The 16,610-nt window shown below is 36.5% G+C and overlaps 4 protein-coding genes across 4 annotated transcripts in view; 1 reads left to right on the forward strand and 3 right to left on the reverse strand.

The window, feature by feature from the left end:
- The window catches only part of LOC134847010 (zinc finger protein ubi-d4-like), a 601,556-nt gene that overhangs the window by 133,012 nt on the left and 451,934 nt on the right, over nucleotides 1-16,610 (reverse strand). The window lies entirely within an intron of this gene.
- Nucleotides 977-14,811, forward strand: LOC134846256 (mitotic spindle assembly checkpoint protein MAD2A-like). The gene is made up of 3 exons (XM_063863533.1): nucleotides 977-1,060; nucleotides 1,138-1,408; nucleotides 14,004-14,811. The coding sequence occupies exons 1-3, from the start codon at nucleotides 994-996 to the stop codon at nucleotides 14,287-14,289; spliced, it is 624 nt and encodes a 207-aa protein (XP_063719603.1). The 5' UTR covers nucleotides 977-993; the 3' UTR covers nucleotides 14,290-14,811.
- LOC134846159 (putative sodium-coupled neutral amino acid transporter 8) lies at nucleotides 3,618-11,072 on the reverse strand. Its single transcript, XM_063863397.1, has 3 exons — nucleotides 10,388-11,072; nucleotides 4,806-5,316; nucleotides 3,618-4,305 (listed from the first exon to the last, which is right to left on the reverse strand). The coding sequence occupies exons 1-3, from the start codon at nucleotides 10,743-10,745 to the stop codon at nucleotides 3,735-3,737; spliced, it is 1,440 nt and encodes a 479-aa protein (XP_063719467.1). The 5' UTR covers nucleotides 10,746-11,072; the 3' UTR covers nucleotides 3,618-3,734.
- Nucleotides 14,653-16,607, reverse strand: LOC134846255 (uncharacterized). The gene is made up of 2 exons (XM_063863531.1): nucleotides 15,498-16,607; nucleotides 14,653-15,317 (listed from the first exon to the last, which is right to left on the reverse strand). Exons 1-2 carry the CDS (start codon nucleotides 16,543-16,545, stop codon nucleotides 14,809-14,811), a joined length of 1,557 nt encoding a protein of 518 aa, XP_063719601.1. The 5' UTR covers nucleotides 16,546-16,607; the 3' UTR covers nucleotides 14,653-14,808.

Below are 16,610 nucleotides of genomic sequence, written 5' to 3' on the forward strand. Positions count from 1 at the left end.
TGGCACTCAGCAAAGAAAAAACAGCCACAACAAAATCTTACCTCCTATTGGTCGTTTGGTTCCGACTGGAGGTCGCCAGCCAACACCTCCGCTCTCCGCGCCTTTGCCCTGCGGCGTCCCTGCGATTGTTTGTTGGTCTGGGCCCGTATCCTTGAGAAGATGCCTGGCAGGTGGTCCCGATGGGACAGCACCACCAGTAGTGACTTCAACTCCATTACACTTGACTGGTGCAGTTGAAGATACTCTCTGAGGACTGCAGGATTATGTCTCTTCCTTCTAGAGATAAGGCTACCAGTTGTTTTTTTGACGATTATCTCTGTCCTCCGCAGATCCTCAAAAATATCGGGAGTGCCCGTTCTCCTGCAGTAGACAATGCCACTAATTTGTCTTTGCTTTGATTGTAAATACGCCAGTAGTTCGTCAAGTGGGCAGGGCGTAAAGTTGCTCGTGCGATGTGAGGATATGCTGTTGGTCAGCAAGTCGTGCCAGATGATAATCTGCTTACTGGCCAGAGGTTGCAGTTCCAATAACACTCGTAAATCCTTCCCCCTGTTCAAGGTATTGGGGTTCTAAGAAAGGCCGGGGACTGCGTAGACCTTCTGCTGTGTCTCTCTCCGTTCCTCTTGCTCAAGATCTTCAGGCTGTGATAAAGGGAGCTGGCAGCTACAATCATCGCCATTTTAACTCAAACACTACTGACATTATGAACAAAAAGTGGTAATAAAATTCTGTACAAATAGAAAAAAATTTTTTTCGAACTATGGTTGTTTTCCTTAAAGGAATATAACAGTTTGCTTATAGCTTATCGCTAAAAAGGGTTAGAATTTAACAAAAATGGTTATAAGAAATTTAAAATGTTAATTCAAGCATGAGAATAGCTTCCCTGTCTTATTCCGGAAAGTTACATAAATGAAGCCGTAAATGGCAGATTGGCTCAAAGCTTTTTGCTACTTGCTCTCATACTACGACTTGTCTACCTTTTTTCCAGGAAAAATGGCTACAGATCAATTAAGTTCGCTGAATCTCAAGGGCTCTACGGAAGTGGTGTGTGATCTGCTATGTAAGTATTTACCGTTTTAAAAATTATGCGGAAAAATGCGTCTGCACTTAATATTGTTCGTCGAAATACATTTGTAGATTACTGTGTGCATAATATCAGTTACCTACGCGGAGTATACCACAGTAATTTGTACGAGTATGAGACGAAATGGGATCAGAAGGTGTTTGTTTGCCAGAACGAACAAATGCAGAAATATGTTTCCAAGATGATCGATAGTTTCCGCATTTGGATGTTGAACAAAGAAGCTAGGAGTATTGTGTTGGTGTTATGCGATGCAATTACAGACGAGAGGTTGGAGCGTTGGCAGTTCGACATAACTCTTGATGACGAATCCATCTCAGCAGACGTGTAAGTATGTGGATCTGTTTGCGATGTCAACCCTTATCTGTCTCTGTTACTATTCTGATAGACATGGTCTTAAAGTAACCAAGGTCTCTTGAAAATCCCTCTAGAGCTCGCAAATTGCTAATTAACGGGAATGCGACTATTCAGGAACATGACCATATGTGAACCTGCAACAGATGAAAATTTTTAGCAAATTTGAACTTGCAGTATTAATGAGAAACCCAATTGATGATTTAAAACCCCATTGATGATGAGTTAAAACAAGCAGTAGGCCTTAATACTCTTGCCATCAGCAAGGGTATTGCAACCGGTACTGGACATTTTCCCCGTAAACAACCTTGTTCACAGAATGGTCAATTTTAGTAGGAATGGTAAATTTCACGACTGCTGACATGCTCAATTTCTTGAACATTTAAACAAAACTACCAGATTCTGTACTAATAAGTTGAGTTCATTTATGGGGGTAATTTTTTTCACATATATATTGCGAGTTTTTTTCGGACTGGTTTTCGTCATAGCTTCCGTCGGTTTATTTTACGTTTTTGTAAATGCCATATATATTATCTGATACGTTTTCATGTGTCTTGCAATATAAAGCTCTGGCTTTATAGTGATTTAAACTGTTTTTACTAACTCAAAAGTTCTGTAATTTGTGTTTTAATGTAAATAATGTTTTTTTTTTCGTTGGTTTTTCGATTAGTTGGTTTCGTGTCTCAGTAGGTATGGGTCGTGAAAAGTTTTGAAACGTAATAGCTCATGTGTTTTCGGCTCAACAGGGGTCGACTCAAATTTTGTAGTCTGAGTTACCGCTCGGTATTTGTTTCCCAATGCTTTTTAAGGCTGTTTATGAACATCATTCAATACAAACATGAAATTTTAATGTGTATTTTTGACTTAGTTTTTCATATTTTTTTTTGCTTTCACTTTCTTGTTATACGCCTTAGCCAAGTGTTATAAACCCTAAATATATCGTAGTAGTAGCGTAGGTTACGTGTAGCTTAAAGCTACTAAGTACTCAAAATTCAGTTTTCTATTTATCTTAACAAGGATAGCCGGTTGGTGTGCAAGTAGCAGTGAATGTTCTGCCCACTTTCAAACAAAACTACAAAACGTTTTTTTCTTTGATTTTCTTCAGTTTAGTGTTGTTGTTAATGTGTGGTGCAATAAGAGAACTATACAAACCCGTAGAAAATTAGTTAGTAAGGCATAAAAGACGACATTCGTCTTCAAAAAATGAAAAATTAAAATTTTTTTCATTTTTTTAGAAAACTTTTTTTTTACCTAGGAAGCGCTCAATGTAACTTCCGAAACTAGTTTTCTTTTCAGTAAAATCAATTTTTTTTCGCTTGAAATTGAAATGAAATTCGTAAATTTTAAACCAGTTTTTCTCGACACTGGGACAACTTTTTGAAAATTTGTGAATATCGCTTGAATAAGACTGAACAAGCTTAGGTTTATTATACCGCTCGCATACAGATGATTATTTGTGGTACCTGATTTCGCGTGGAAAAAAATAATAACACACACTCGAATACAAAGTTCATCTCCATTTTCAATTGTCGGAACAACAAGTATAGCCGGTTGCTATGCAAATAGCGCAGAAAGTCAACGTGGTTTGCACAAGGTGTATCGGCTTTTCAACCGATTTGTAAGTGTTTATCTGCTGTTTAACAATCAGTTAATTTTTAATGTTCTCAAATTGTACTTCATGCTAGACAATTCGAGAGACATCTGTAAGTTTTGTTGTGCCTAGTTTTCTCAGTTTATTGTAGATGTCAAGGTTGGATTGTGAGCTACGGAGTACGGGGTAATTATGAGTCGTTGAACGTAGTGAAGACTCTTACGTAGGTCGCTAGGATTTTTTTCGGGCAAAGTTTTAAATTTTGCTCGCGTCCAAGTTTGATTTTTCTCGGTTTGACGTCTGATTTGTTTCAAGTTTGGTTCATTTCCTTTGTTGAAAAGAAGGCAAATTTCACCGTGGAAAAGCTATAGTGTAAATTCATATAAAACGTGATCGACTTCTAGTTTCGAAAATGAATTTCTTTATTCAGATTTGTCAGCGTTATAAGAAATCTACCTATTGACGCAGTTTGTGCAAATTGACTTCATTTGATCAAAAAAAGTGTTCTTGAAATTTGAAGAGATTTAAGGCCATGTTTTTTTTAGTTTCGGAGGTTGAAGTTTTTCAAATATTATCATCTTTATTGTTCGCTTAGTTTATTCAAGAAGTATGATATATATTGAAAATAAAGCTAGAAATACATAAATTTGTTTATTAAGCAGTTAAATGAGGGATATAATCAAAGTTTTCATTTATGATGGTTTTTGATCATGACCAAATGAGCTTCAGAGGAGTTTTTGTGTAGAGGTATCCCGCAACAAAAACGATATTCGTAACTATAAATATCCATCCCAGAATCATTACAAAGACTTCCGCTCTTCCGTATTCTTTACGAATTCTGATCATCACCATGCCAGGAAGCGCCAAGGTAGAAAAAGATGCCAGTATTCCAGACAATATAAATACCTGGCTCATTCCAGGAGCGAATAACATGCACAATAGGGTTAGGAAGAAAAATGATGTCTTTAAAGTGAAGTATTTTCCGAAGGACAGGGGACCAGTTTGAAGTTTATCTGGTGCGAACAAGTAGTCTTGTATTACTTTGCATGCGACAAAGCAGATAATAGGATATGATGCTATAACTGAAGTCATAATACAGAGTCGCGCTGTGATGGCGAGGGGATCATTGGTTTCGTATGTATTTAAGAAGTCCTCGTCGACGGCAGTGCCGAACGTCATTAACACGAAAGCAGCTAGTGCTGTGTACACAATCAAGCTTCCAAAATTGGACAGCGAACAAACTATGAGCCAATTAGTAGGAGTTCGTCTTTTGAGGTCGCTGAAAAGCAAATGTTATTCCTTAACAATTTTTATTACGTCGACGGATGAAAAAATGAAATGACAAAAATAGCCGTTCAATCGAGTTATCATTAACGCCAAGATCTACTAACGCCAAGAGCGGATATTCTTTTGAGTACTTAGAAAGGGTTGAGCAGTAAATATATGCTCTGTTGAGGTGGCGTGTTACACTAGAAATAGTGCATGATTTCATGGTCGGAGTTTCTGAAGCGGTGCGGGCAAGAAAAACAAGGTGTTTTACATTGAGCAACTTCGTTTCTTCAATTTTTTAATGAAAGTATTCAGAAAAAATACGGCCAAATTACGTTAGCGAGCGGCTGATAAGTAGTGAGTGGAATCAAGCTATCAGATTTTTGATCTTGAATGCAAAATTAGATTGTAACGTGTATAAAAGCTGTTTTAATCGTTAAACGGATTCTTAATGAGAAAACGTTATTTTTCAAAAAAAAACTTTTCCTCAGTGTTAGTTTTAAAACTTGCCTGTAAATAGCGGGGGCTGTGAAGAAACCCTGGAATTCGAAGATAACGACTGCAACGAAGCCGACAAAGGCCTCCATGCTCCACGCTGGCTCCGTAATATTCCGAGGTCGCGTTTGTTCCTCCATTGTGAAATAGCGCACTATTACAAACACGACCACGTACAAGTTCACAAAGAAGCTAGCAACACTGGGGTAATACAAGAAGTTGACACTCCTCGGAATGCAAAGGGGATAGACCATGATTAGGCAAGATAGAGCGGCGATCGCTTTGTCCCATAGTTCGAGATTAGCAGCCGGTAATTCCTCTGTGTTGACAAACCACTGGATCAGAAGCACAGACTGATCCTCTACGACCATCATGTAACCCACACATGTAGCGAAAGTGTAGCATAAGAGGGCAATGTCTATTATCACTTTGAGTTTTGAGCCGAATAGTACTTGGATTATGTCCTGCAGAGCAATCTTTTGAGTCATTTCAATGGCAGTTGCGAGAAAGATAAGGACAAGAATGCCTGAAACAGTTAACAATACAATTCCAGAGTTTTTAGTTGTCCTATATCAAATTCTATTACTGTCTAAAGTATTTGCGCATTCTGTGGTTTTTCTTTTTTCACTCTGTAATCTCAATCGGCTGCTCCCAGTCTGATGTATTTACTCAAGCGAAACCTGCATCAAAATGTGGAGCAACTGTACGGAAGTTGTCTATTGACTTTGAATTTTTAATGCGTTTTTTTTACATATTTGCATTCAAAGGTCGTAGGTCATCATCGGTAAAAGTGAAGGTTACTCAAGTAAACGATTGTGCTATAATACGAGTTCACTTTTAACAACTCGCTGGCGAGCGATTCAGTAACCTGAGCTTTATCCGCTTTATTAATGCGTTTGGTAATGATAGATGGTTTTTAAACTGTGTAAGGCAGCTGCAGGTTGAATTTTTCTCATTCCAGAGGTCATTGAGTTGAATCCTGTAGTAAAGTATTTCCTTTTGAAAATTTATTTTGAGTTTTTCTTGCCATTTTAAAGCTCCCGTTTGCCATTTTTAGTGTGCGAAATGCAGATTGTTTTCTCTCGATGAAAAAGACCAAAATTTTGCGTAGAGTGATCAAAAGTGTGAACGGATTATGTGAACGATCCCCACTTTCAACCGGGGAGAAAGTTCATTTAGTTGTTGCATTTTATCACTGAATTTTTATGTTAGGGGGGGGGGGGGGGTAGTAGATCGTTTACATGGGCTTTTTGAACTCAATCAGTTTTATTGGTTTTGTGAACTCAGTCAGGTTTAGCAAAGCATGCCGCGGTGCATGAATCAAACATTTTTATGATGTGTTTGAATACAAATTCTGGTCTAATTTGCTGTAAGTCACTGTTTAACTAAAGGGATTTTAAGAGATGAACTAAGAGTTAAAGCAAGTTTTTTTTACGCAGATAGCTTTAAATTGTTGCCTAGCTGGAGCAATTTTTGCGTTATGCTTGTTTAACGTTGTAGCATGTAAGTGCACTTTAAAAATTGCGTCGGATTTGTCTCGCGTAAAATAAACATTTCAATTTCAGAAAAAAATTCGGATTGAGTAATAGCATTAACGAAACTGTTTTATTGCGAAAGTAAGCGCTTTAATTTATTGCGAAGTTTTTCCGAAAATGTTTTCCGATGTCTACCAAAATTGAGATTGATCTTAAGATTACACGCCAGGGCTAGTGTTTTTTTCACTTGCGAGACCAAGTTACTTGTAATCGGGAACTAGTCATTTTTCCCTGTAAATAACGTTTCATACAAATCTGATGGAAGTACTAGCATTTTCGTTATCCGTCTATCTTGTAGATGCGGGAGCCTTTGAACCCTAAGGTCTGGAGTTAGAATCACGACCGGACCTTTTTTCATTGATTTTGGAATTAGGTTTTTTGGAATTTGAAGTTTGAAATGTCGGACTTTCGTTTGCCTGCTCTTTTTCTCGACTTAATTTTCCAGTCATGGAATTTTCTTCTGATTTAAGCAAACTTCAATAGAATTGACAGTCGTTCTGATATTTACGCTTGCGATTAGCAAGCGTTATCAAATCGGAATGTAGCCTTGTTTCGGGTTAACACCTAGCTGAACAAAATCACTTGAATACTGTTTCATGAAAATTCAAATGCAGCTGACATGCTCAATTTCAATGCTCAATAATGCATGTTTTATAAAAATGTATAGGATTGGGTTTTGCAAAAAGTTAAACCGATTTTCAAAAGAAGGGTATTTATGGAAAGACCGCTTACACCTGTGCGCCTGCCTTCCCCCTGGTCTCCTTTTGCTTTACCCATTTGTCTGCAGCGTTGGAAAAAGTCTGTAGGGAGAATAATTGACCAATTTTTTTTTAATTTTCTCAAAAGCTAACCTACCAAATCTTTTTATGTTTCAATGAATAGTGCGGATTTGAAAAGCGCATCTCTATAAGCGGCTACGCCCAAACTTTTTTCTACGTATAAAATGATGGCCCTCGGAATAGTGAATATTTTTTGACCGTTTTTTGAATCTTTTTGATTTTTTTCGAAAACTTACCTCCCAAACCTGAGGTTACGGGTTCAATGGAGATTACGGCTAGTGGGAAGCTCTCTTGACTTAGCAGAAGCTCACAACTTTTTTACACAAAAAGTTATCATCCTCGGAAAAATCATGATTTTCTGAGTTTTTTCTAAGTTGCATGAATTTAACAAAAAAATACACTCCCATATCAGGGATGCTGGGTTCAATCCAAAGAACGGGTTGTACAAGTCTACTAGCCGACTACATCCAACTTTTTTGACACAATCAGTTTTATTGGTTTTGTGAACTCAGTCAGGTTTAGCAAAGCATGCCGCGGTGCATGAATCAAACATTTTTATGATGTGTTTGAATACAAATTCTGGTCTAATTTGCTGTAAGTCACTGTTTAACTAAAGGGATTTTAAGAGATGAACTAAGAGTTAAAGCAAGTTTTTTTTTACGCAGATAGCTTTAAATTGTTGCCTAGCTGGAGCAATTTTTGCGTTATGCTTGTTTAACGTTGTAGCATGTAAGTGCACTTTAAAAATTGCGTCGGATTTGTCTCGCGTAAAATAAACATTTCAATTTCAGAAAAAAATTCGGATTGAGTAATAGCATTAACGAAACTGTTTTATTGCGAAAGTAAGCGCTTTAATTTATTGCGAAGTTTTTCCGAAAATGTTTTCCGATGTCTACCAAAATTGAGATTGATCTTAAGATTACACGCCAGGGCTAGTGTTTTTTTCACTTGCGAGACCAAGTTACTTGTAATCGGGAACTAGTCATTTTTCCCTGTAAATAACGTTTCATACAAATCTGATGGAAGTACTAGCATTTTCGTTATCCGTCTATCTTGTAGATGCGGGAGCCTTTGAACCCTAAGGTCTGGAGTTAGAATCACGACCGGACCTTTTTTCATTGATTTTGGAATTAGGTTTTTTGGAATTTGAAGTTTGAAATGTCGGACTTTCGTTTGCCTGCTCTTTTTCTCGACTTAATTTTCCAGTCATGGAATTTTCTTCTGATTTAAGCAAACTTCAATAGAATTGACAGTCGTTCTGATATTTACGCTTGCGATTAGCAAGCGTTATCAAATCGGAATGTAGCCTTGTTTCGGGTTAACACCTAGCTGAACAAAATCACTTGAATACTGTTTCATGAAAATTCAAATGCAGCTGACATGCTCAATTTCAATGCTCAATAATACATGTTTTATAAAAATGTATAGGATTGAGTTTTGCAAAAAGTTAAACCGATTTTCAAAAGAAGGGTATTTATGGAAAGACCGCTTACACCTGTGTGCCTGCCTTCCCCCTGGTCTCCTTTTGCTTTACCCATTTGTCTACAGCGTTGGAAAAAGTCTGTAGGGAGAATAATTGACCAATTTTTTTTTTAATTTTCTCAAAAGCTAACCTACCAAATCTTTTTATGTTTCAATGAATAGTGCGGATTTGAAAAGCGCATCTCTATAAGCGGCTACGCCCAAACTTTTTTCTACGTATAAAATGATGGCCCTCGGAATAGTGAATATTTTTTGACCGTTTTTTGAATCTTTTTGACTTTTTTTCGAAAACTTACCTCCCAAACCTGAGGCTACGGGTTCAATGGAGATTACGGCTAGTGGGAAGCTCTCTTGACTTAGCAGAAGCTCACAACTTTTTTACACAAAAGTTACCATCCTCGGAAAAATCATGATTTTCTGAGTTTTTTCTAAGTTGCATGAATTTAACAAAAAAATACACTCCCATATCAGGGATGCTGGGTTCAATCCAAAGAACGGGTTGTACAAGTCTACTAGCCGACTACATCCAACTTTTTTGACACAAAAACTTATGGCCCTCGGAAAAGTTAAAAAAAATGGTTTTTGAATCTTTTAAACTTTTCTAAAGAACTACCTGCCAAACCTGGGGTTTGGGTTCAGTCGAAATTACAGATTATGTGAATCTCTCTGCATAAGTGGCTAATCCCATTTTTTAAAAACAAAAAGCTATAATTCTCGGAAATGCGAACTATCTGATTTGTTAACCGTTGTTTGCTCTTTTCTCGATAACTATCCGGTCAAATCTGATATCATAGGTTTAATCAACACAAAGCTTACCTTTATAATTTGCTACGCCCAGTTTCTTTTAGAGAAAATGTTACGGCCTTCAAACACGTTGAAGTTTTGAAACTTTGATCGTTTTTTGACTACTCGAAAATTACTGAGCCAATTCTCAAATTACCCTGCCAATTCTTAAGTGTTCAATCGAGAAACCCGGTTTCAGGAATCTTCTCTACGTTACCGCTCACGACCTGCTTTGAGCAGAAAAAAGTTCAATGTTTCGAAATTTCTTAAAAACTATCTATCAAATCTGAGATGAGAAGTTCAATCGAAAGAAGCGGTTCCGCGATTTTTTCCTGCAGAAGTATTGCTTCTTATTTTTTTTGTAAGAGAAATGTTATATCTTGGAGAAAGCTCCATAATTTAGAAAACTTTTAGTCTACTTATTTCAATGGACAAACAACTAAGGTTTTGGGCAAAGTCTAATTTTTGAAATCACGCATTTCGTTTTGCTTCAGTATAGCAAGTTCAAAAATATCAAACACCTACGTCCAGCTTTAGCTGGGCTCTAGCTGTCCTTCATCGAGACGTACGAAAATGTTGGTTCACCTAGTTTTTTTTAACGTTCTCTTTTCTACTTTTTTATTGTGTTGTATCGCAAGTGCGAAGCTCCGCTTCTTCGCCTTATGTTGTGAATTTGCCAGCTGGTTTTTATTTTTTTTATCAAGCACTTTCGTTTACGTTTTTCTGAAGTAGTCACCTAATTTGTTTGTATTGTTTTGAATATTTCAGGGGGCATGGGGTGTAATAGCTTCATTTTTTGAAGCTTAATCGCTCAAAAAAAATTATGACAATTTATGACAGTATTGTTTTCGGCTCAACGGGCCCTCTTTTCAATCATTGTCATCTTAGTAGCCGCTTCGGCTCGGTAAATGAAAGCTTTTTCTTTCCGCTTGGCTGTTTCTCTCGACAGTTTTTCTTAAGTTGTATTTGCGAAGCGTGTTTTTTCTCTAGTGGCATAATTTTTAGATAAAAAGCTTACTTATAAGGACGATTGGAAGTTGTCCGAACAAAAGCATCTCTAAGTTGAACACTTTCGTAGCGTATGGAAGGTTCAAAAATGCAGAACCAATCAAAGCATTGAGCATAATAAAAGTGGCGCCTGCAGTTGAAGTTCTTCCTCCGTACTTCAGTTTGGTAATGGTTGTTGAAAAATCTGGTCGATATTCCTCGTTGCTACTGTTGCATTCGGAATTTTCCGTTGAATGATGAGAGGAAATAATTGTTCCATAATTGTTGCTATGAGCAGACATTGTACGCTCTTCTTGTAGGTCCAAGTCTTGATGTTGCATGGCATCTTCGTTTAATGCTTCGTGGTGAAATAAGTTAGTTGTGCTCATTGCTGGTGACAAATAGATGTATTTAAGTGAAAAAAAATTAGTAAACTGAATTATCCAGAAATCAGTTTAAAATGAATCAAAATAATTAATTAAGGGGTGTTTGCAAAGAGGTGTTTAACTTGCTTGGATGTTTATTTGCTGTTTTGTGTTCAATATCTAGTATCGCCTTGAAGAATAAACTTAAGGAAAATAAACCAAAAATGATCTCAAATGTTTGACACTGTGTGACATGAATCGATCTCGAGGTCACCAGAGGTTCTAGATTGAAATTGATAATGTATCTTGTGATTCGATTGTCAAATGTCAACTCGGTTATTAAACAAACTAATCCAGACCTTTGGACCAGTTAAGTGGTGTATGCTAGCTGGCTCATGCAATCTAAATGATATCAGCTCCATATTGGTTACTAAATCAACTCGAATGTTTTCTGTCATTGAAAGCATCCTGTTTGGTTCTGAGTTTGGTTAGCTGAACGTGGGGCAAATATGGATATGATCAATTTCATTGACTCATCAGCAAAATATTGTTGATTTTTTTTATAAACAATTATATAATCAATTTTAGCTGTTTAACTATTTCATTGAATTGCAGCAAGATTATTTTAGGATCAGAAAACTAAAATGAATTAGTTTTTTAGTTTTTTAAATCTCAAAAGTCGTAGCATTGGGTTGTTGCGAGAGATCTTAGCGTGTGCGTGATGAATGATCATCACGTAGAATTAGAACTGGAATGAGTGAGCATAAGCGTAGAATTGTCGACCATTTAGGTTTTTTTTGGATTTTTCAGATTGTAGTGAAGGAATTTGTTCAGTTTGTAATTTTTCATCTCATAACTTACGTTACTTGATTTTAAAAGCTCGAGTTCAGAACTCCAATAGCAAAAATGAGAAGTTTCTGGAAAATTCCATTTATTCGATTCATTATCTGAATGATCAAAAATGTAACAAGACTGCTCGTATCAGGGCGAAGCCTTGAATGTTCCGACTGCCTTTTAAGGTCTATGGAGCAGTAATAACATGAAAAAGTTAAATGAAATAAAATAAAACTAATTTTTTAAGAGTAATGAACGTAGTGAAGACTCTTATATAGATCCTGCTGATTTTTTTCTTTGTTTTTTTTTCAGGAAAAAGTCTTGAAATATTGATGCACATATAATGCACTTTTTGAGTTCAATTGAAATTAATTAGCTGAAAGTAACGTAAATAGCGCTCTCAAAATACTTTTTAAACAATTTTCCAGTTTGAATTCAGTGTTGATTTTACCGAGTTTAGAATAAGCAGTCCAATAATGGGATGCTGTCTGGGGTCTCCCAGGGTTTGCTAATTTGGCCTCCAATTATGAATGCCCAAATCCTTTTAGGGTACGAGATACGACGATTTTTGTGTTTTTAAATGAATTTTTTTTCTTCAAAATTTAAAATTCTCAACCATGTAGTTGGGTACTGTCAGAGTACTCCCAGGAATTGCGATTTTTGCTTCCAAGTATGACTGCTCCAATCCTTGCAGTTTTTGAGATATGGCGTTTTTTGTGATTTTTTCACAAAAACTTTCAGAAAACAGAAATTAATTTTTTTCAAAATTCAAAATTCTCAACCATGTAGTTGGGTACTGTCAGAGTACTCCCAGGAATTGCGATTTTTGCTTCCAAGTATGACTGCTCCAATCCTTGCAGTTTTTGAGATATGGCGTTTTTTGTGATTTTTTCACAAAAACTTTCAGAAAACAGAAATTAATTTTTTTCAAAATTCAAAATTCCCAACCTTGTTGTTGGGCGCTGTCAGAGTACTCTCAAGGATTTCTAATTTTGCCTCTAATGTTGTTTTCGAGATATGATGTTTTCTGTGATTTTTTCAAAAAATTTGCATAAAACATAAATTCATTTTTTTTTCTTAAAAATTTGAGTCCTGTACTTGGGTGCTGTCAGAGTACTTTCAAGGATTGTAAATCTTCCCTTCTTGACTATTCAATTGCTTGTAGTTTTTGAGATATGACGTTTTTTGTGATTTTTTTTATTTTCAGAAAATTAATTTAATTTTTTTTTCTTCAAAACTTGAAGTTCCCAACCCTGTAGCTAGGTGCTGTCAGAGTACTCTCGGAGATTGTAAATCATTCTCCTCTTATATCACTACTCAAATTTTTGTAGTTTTCCAGATTGACGATTTTTGTGATTTTTTCAAAAATGTTTCAGAAAACTTAAATTTTTTTAATTTTTTTTTAAATTTGAAATTCCTAACTCTGTTGTCGGGGGGCTGTCAGAGTACTCTCAGGGGCTTCGAATCTTGCCTCTACATGTGACTGCTCAATTTTTGACAGTTTCCGATATATAATTTCTTAATGGTTTTTCAAAAAAAAAAAACTTTTAGAGAAGTTAAGTTTGAAATTTTTCAAAATTTGAAATTCCCAACGCTGTATTTGGGTATTGGAAGAGTACTCCCAGGAGCTGCAAATCTTGCGTCTAAATGCTACTGTTCGTTTTAACACTTGCAATCCAGTAGAAATCATTTTAAATTGAAGCGAGGAAGGCTAAATGGTGTAAACATTACCCAACTAGATGCAAACTATCACTCTGTCGTCAATATTGGTGGTGTCCTTGTGACAGGAAAGTCGGTACACTCATAGCCTAGCCCCGATACGAGCAGTCTTTTCTTTGTATGATTATGGCTTTTAACTCGGGACTCTGAAGCCCCTTAAATTTGTCCAAAACCTGTTTTTTTATTAAGAGTCACTGAACGTAGTGAAGGCTTATCTAGGTCTTGGTTATTTTTTGTTTTTTTTTTGCTCAGGAAAAATCCTAAAATGCTCTAATTACTACAGATCTGCATTCATAAAAATAAATGCATTAATGAATGCATTTAGGTCTATATGCACTTTTTGAGTTCAATTGAAATTCATCTGCTAAAAGTTAGGTAAATTGCGCTCTCTAAATACGAACGTGGAAATGGCGCAAAGAACGTGAACGACCTCTAGTTTCGAAAGTGGAATTTAGTTTTTAGATTTCCCAGTGCAATCAAAACTTTACCTATTGATCCATATTTTTCAAATTGAGGTAATTTTATTAAAATACGTCTTGAAGTTCAATGAGCATTAAGGCCATTTATGTTTTTACTTGTAAATTTGAAAGTGAAGTTTTTTGTTATAAAAGTCTTCATTTGCATCATAAGTCACTTTTTTTTCTGTTTCCCTGCGTTCATTTATTCTTCCAACTGCCTGTCGGAAAAAATTTGTGTCAAGGATCTCTTAAGTGCTGCTTCTGTTTTTAGGAGCAAGCCAGTAGACAACAGGAAACTGCGATCTCAACTCCGCCAACTGATCTACCAGATCCACAACATCATGCTACTCCTGCCTCAACTACCGGACACGACAATCACTCTGAAACTCCTGATCTACACCAAGGAAAACGCAACTGTGAGCGAGGAGTTCCTGGAGACGACTCAACACCTGATTGCAGAGCCACAGTCAATCGATTTTGATAAAGTGAACACCAATATACACACTGTTAAATCATCAGTGCAGTATAAGAAAGACAGCAACATGACTACGATTTAGTGCGATGATGATGCTTTGGTTTAATCACGTGGATGATGAGTTCTATTGTGCAATGGATTGTTGATGCAGCGAATGACTGATTGAGGTTGACGTAGTCTGTGATTTAGTGCAATATGAAACTCTAGTTTTCAAGCTATTAGAAAGATAGCGATCTTAATAAAAAGAAAAACTTGCTTGTACTTTTTAGACCACCATTTTCTCTCTGATGTTTGCTTATCTCGACCAGAATAAAATAATCAGATCATTTTTTTATTTACTCACGCGGGAAAAATGGGATATGAAAATTATGATGAAGCCTTGTCTCATGCTCAATATTGGATGCACAAAAATGATGGTCAAAAATAACCTCAATAGGCAAAACAATTAGTTGAATATGTTTTTGTTGACTATGATTTGTTTACAATTTTTCCAACTACATGTTGGCTATTGATGTTTGAATGATTTGCTTACATAAAGTGCAACTGCGAACTACATTTTATTAGTTATCGTTTTCGTTTTTAATTCACAGATGAGTTCCGTTTACTTTTTGTACTTCAGTGCAGGGGTGAAAACTGTTTCAGTAGCTTCTTCAATAGTTGATTCTCCGACTGGTTTTTTGGTTTCTGCCAAAATATAACCAAAAACAGGTTGAACTGCTAGGGTGTCCTTATTCTGTATAATGGCAATAAGGCCGCTTTTGAGAGTCAACTCCCTAATTTTTGGCTCGCTTGCTCCTGGTGCGACATCAGTTGGTTCTTCGTTTGTCGGTTTTTGAGAATCATTTGCTTGAGGCTCTGGTAGGTGTATATGGACGTTAGTCTTACACATACTAGTTGGAAATTTTTTCTTGGGGTATTTGACTATTTTAGGAGGCATTACTTCATTGTAGCCTGCCCGCCATTGACCGATGAAGTCGTTGGGGATTATGTTGCCAGAGCCGTCGTCAACATAAGGGAAGAATGCCTGGATCCATCCGGAGTATGGCATGTAGATCCCGTTTTTGTCGTTGAGATTGTAGATGTACTTCCAGAAATGAGGATCCGGATTGCCTTAAATGTACACCCGAATTTGAAAAATAAAAATAAACAATCGAAATAAGAATAAAGTTTTGTTATGAGACATGACTTGAGTCCCGATATAACTTAGGCGAAATTATTTTTTTTTCGATATGACGAAAATTCATTTTAATAAATGACTCAAAAATGAGGCGTTATTGTTTTTTTTTGTACCGTGAACAGCTTTGATGAATTCGTTCAGCACTGGAATCAATTCGGAAGCCCACCAATCCAAAGCAAACTTGGAGCTCATCTCATTTACTTTCCCAATTATAGCTTCGTAGTCTTGAGCAGTGCCTCGAACATGAATCGAGGGAATACAGCTCTGCACAATGACATTGTACCTCTTGAACTCGTTTGGACTTTGAGTCGCATTTGCTGCTGTGAGGCCTTGACATGTTCGCATGGACATGGCACTTGCTGTCGTGGATCCATTTGTGGCAAGCAAAGGGTTGAACGATGCCTCGGGCTCTATTCTTGTTAAGCTGATTTTGCGCACGGGAAGTGAATCTTTTTGGTACTTTTGTTTGAAAATATCGCCGATACTATCTACTATAGCAGTCCATTCGAGCTTTTCGTTCCCTTCTTTGACGAAATGATCCTGCTCTACAGGAGCTTCAGAGATATCGGTCGAGATTTCAGGGTGAAAATTTAAGTGGGTCGTAACTCCTTGAAGAATGGTGAACCAGATAACTTCTGGTGTTAGTACAAGTGGGAACATTTTATGTGCCGCAAGGTTAACTGCTCCAAGCAAGTTGTTACATTCATCTATAGCTATAGGGAATGATTTGGTGTTTTCATCAATAGTTTGACTGTATAGTTCGGCGCAGTAAGTTTTCAAAATACCCTGAGACGATTTAGGTTGTTTTTTCTTCGGGTAGAAAGATTTCAAGCAGCCGAGTTCGAACTTTTCCTTGCTGAAAATGATTTCACGCACAGGATTTGGAGGAAAGTTGGTATGCACTGGAATTTTGGTGGTGGGAACGAAAGATTCATTTTCTTTTAAGCGATTAGCTATGGTCATTTTTTGATCTCTAGTTTGATGGTTTATTGAAGGTAAAATAATTGTAAGAGAAATAATTTGATTCGATATGGTATAGAAGTAGTAACAAGTGATACAAAAATTATTTAATTTGAAAGGATAAAATGAATTATAAAATATCTTTTGTACAGTGATAAATGAAAAGATTTGAAAGCATACGTTGAGTAAATAAAGTTGCATGTGCTTTATTTACCAACGTGGCAGTGTGGTTTTTTCTTTCAAAGCAGATGTGGTATACTTTGTTT

This window comes from Symsagittifera roscoffensis, chromosome 5 (genome assembly GCF_963678635.1).
Source record: "Symsagittifera roscoffensis chromosome 5, txSymRosc1.1, whole genome shotgun sequence".
Taxonomy (NCBI): Eukaryota; Metazoa; Xenacoelomorpha; order Acoela; family Convolutidae; genus Symsagittifera; species Symsagittifera roscoffensis.